The sequence below is a fragment of the Pteropus vampyrus genome, unplaced genomic scaffold, assembly GCF_000151845.1.
Source record: "Pteropus vampyrus isolate Shadow unplaced genomic scaffold, Pvam_2.0 Scaffold10590, whole genome shotgun sequence".
In the NCBI taxonomy this organism is placed as follows: domain Eukaryota; kingdom Metazoa; phylum Chordata; class Mammalia; order Chiroptera; family Pteropodidae; genus Pteropus; species Pteropus vampyrus.
This window is the reverse complement of record NW_011899371.1, coordinates 1-2,855: the sequence shown is the minus strand read 5'-3', so window position 1 is coordinate 2,855 and position 2,855 is coordinate 1. Positions and strand designations below refer to the sequence as shown.

The 2,855-nt window shown below is 33.4% G+C and overlaps 1 protein-coding gene across 1 annotated transcript in view; it reads right to left on the bottom strand.

The window, feature by feature from the left end:
* LOC105310747 (solute carrier family 22 member 12-like) overlaps nucleotides 1-354 on the bottom strand; it is a gene marked incomplete at its 3' end in the record, with an annotated part of 3,201 nt that extends 2,847 nt beyond the window's left edge. The window contains exon 1 of the mRNA XM_011386866.1: nucleotides 51-354. Within this exon, the coding sequence (XP_011385168.1) occupies nucleotides 51-354 (304 nt within the window). The remainder of the gene's footprint in view (nucleotides 1-50) is intronic.
* Between the last annotated feature and the right edge of the window lie 2,501 nt (nucleotides 355-2,855).

Sequence of the window (2,855 nt, the reverse complement as noted above, 5' to 3'; positions counted from 1 at the left end):
GTCCAAGCATGGTTCCATCTCCAGTTCAGTGCTATTTATGGTCAAGTCACTGGAGTTTAAAAGTTGCCACTGGGTTTGACGGAACTGACGACATTGTTCCTGCTTGTTGTTTGCATTCATCGGGATGGAAATTCTTAGGAGTGCTTCCGTTGATAGGTTCCTAGAAAGCTTGCTTTTAGATGTGATGTTGTCAAGGAGATGGACGTAGCAACGGTGAGCAGGAATGGCTGCAGAAAAGTTTTCCACTAAGTTGTCAGTGCTCAGGAGTATTATTAGTGAGAAGGTGGAAATTACAAGTATAATTTGGAATCTTCCAAAATTTCCTGCATGTTGAATAAGTTCTGAGAAGGCCATGGTGCTGGGATGGAAGCAGCAATGTGAGGAATAAGAATTTTCTGAAAACATCTTGATATTGACAAATACTTCTAATTTATTGACCCCCCCAAAATCCTCCAAATACTTATTTATAACAGTATGACTAGAAACATTTAGTTATATACTTTCCTATAAAATATTGTTTTCCACTCCTCTTCACATTGTATTGAAAGCCTTAGCCACAGAAATAAGACAAGAAAAGGAAATAAAGGTATCTGAACTGAAAAGGAAGAAGTAAAGCTCTCGTTATTTGCCAATGACATGATACTATATATACAGAACCCTAAAGATTCCACCAAAAAACTACTAGAACTGATCAATAAAGCAGTATACAAAATTAATATTCAGAAGTCAGTGGCATTTTTATACACCTATGATGAAATTTTGGAAAGAGAAATTAAGAAAACAATCCTATTTATGATTGCATCAAAAACAACAAAATACTTGGGAATCGAATTAACCAAGGCGGTAAAAGATCTGTTCTCATAAAATTATAGGTCATTGAAAAAAGAAATTGAAGAAGATACAAATAAACGGAAGCATATACTGTGTTCATGGGTAGGAAGAATCAACAACATTAAAATGGCCATACTACCCAAAGCAATCTATAGATTCAGTGCAATCCCTATCAAAATACCAATGGGATTTTTCAGAGAGCTAGAACAAATAATCCTAAAAGTTATGTGGAACCATAAAAGATCCTGAATAGCCACCTTGAGAAAGAAGAAGAAAGTTAGAAGTATCACACTACCTGATATCATATATACTATGAGTCTACAGTAATTAAAACAGCATGGTACTGGCATAAAAACAGACACATTGATCAATAGAACAGAATAGAGAGCCAGAAATAAATCCACACCTATACGCTCACTTAATATAGGACAAAGGAGGCAAGAATATACAATGGGTTAAAGAGAGTCTCTTCAATAACTGGTGCTGGGAAATTGGACAGATACATGCCAAAAACAGAAACTGGACCACCTTCTTACACTGTATACAATAGACTCAAAATGTATTAAAGACGTAAATGTAAGACCTGAAACCATAAAATTTCTAGAAGACATAGTTAATAAATTCTCTGATATTGCTAACAGTAATTTCTTTTTTGATATATTTCCTCAGGCAAGGGAAACAAGAAAAAGTAAATGGGACTACATCAAACTAAAAAGCTTTTGTACAGCAAAGGAAACTATCAACAAAACAAAAAGACAAACACCTGAATGGGAGAAAATATTTGCTTATGATACATCTCATAAGAGGTTAATATCCAAAATGTATAAAGAACTCAAATAACAACAACAACAAAAAAAACAATCCGTTTAAAAAATGGGCAGAAGATCTGAACAGATATTTCTCCAATTAGGAAATACAGATAGCCAATATGAAAAGATGCTCAAGGTCATTAATCATCTCAGCAATGCAAATTAAAAACACAATGAGATATCATCTCATACCTGTCAGAATGGCTATCATCGATAAAGAACAACGAGTATTGGCAAGGATGCGGAGAAAAGAGAACTTTCATACACTGTTGGTGGGAATGCAAATTGGTACAGCCACTATGGAAAACAGTCTAGAGGTTTCTCAAAAAATTAAAAATGGATATACCTTTTGATCCAGCAGTTGCACTTCTGGGAATTTATCCAAAGAAAACCGAAACAATAATTCGTAAAGATCTATGCACCACTATGTTCATGGCAGCACAATTTACAATAGCCAAATTAGTAGTTGATAGTCGTGGGGATGGGGAGCACAGCATAAGGAATGCAGTTAGCATTAATGTAATGGCTAGGTGGAGAGCCAGAGGAGAGAAAGAGCAATTAGGGAGATCATTTTATAAACTATGTAAATGTTGAACCAATGTACTGTATACTTGAAACTAATAATAAAATAAAATTAAAAAAAAATATTATGTCTTGACTTTCTCTTTTCAGTAATGCTGAGTCAAATTGTACATATCAACTATCATTTAGAAAAACTAAAAAACTAAAAGATATGCAGATAGATTAACATACAGATCTAAAAGCTTTGAAAGAGAAACAAGCTTTTGAGGAATTATTGGGCACAAGTTAAGGCAAACGAAAGTTTAATAAGGTAAGCTTCAAATTAACGTTTATTTTGTGGGCATGCTGATATAAGAAAAGTATTAAATTTGTTTAAATACATTTACAAGTCAGTGAAAGGAAAAAAATAAAGCTCAGAATTGAAATAGTGTGAAGGGTCTAACAAAGACTCCGTCCATAGTAATTGCAACTAAAACTAACTGCATCTTCAGGATAAGAGGTAACTCACAGTGGTTTAGTCCTGTATTGTAATAATCACGTTTCAAACACCTTGGTCATAGAATCTTAAGCATGAAATTTGAATTATGTTTCACAATAAGAACTTTTCTATGTATAATAATTAGAAATGATGAAAAGCAAAATCTTTTTTTGAGGAAGGTATCTTTCTTTATCTTAACTATCACATTATTATAT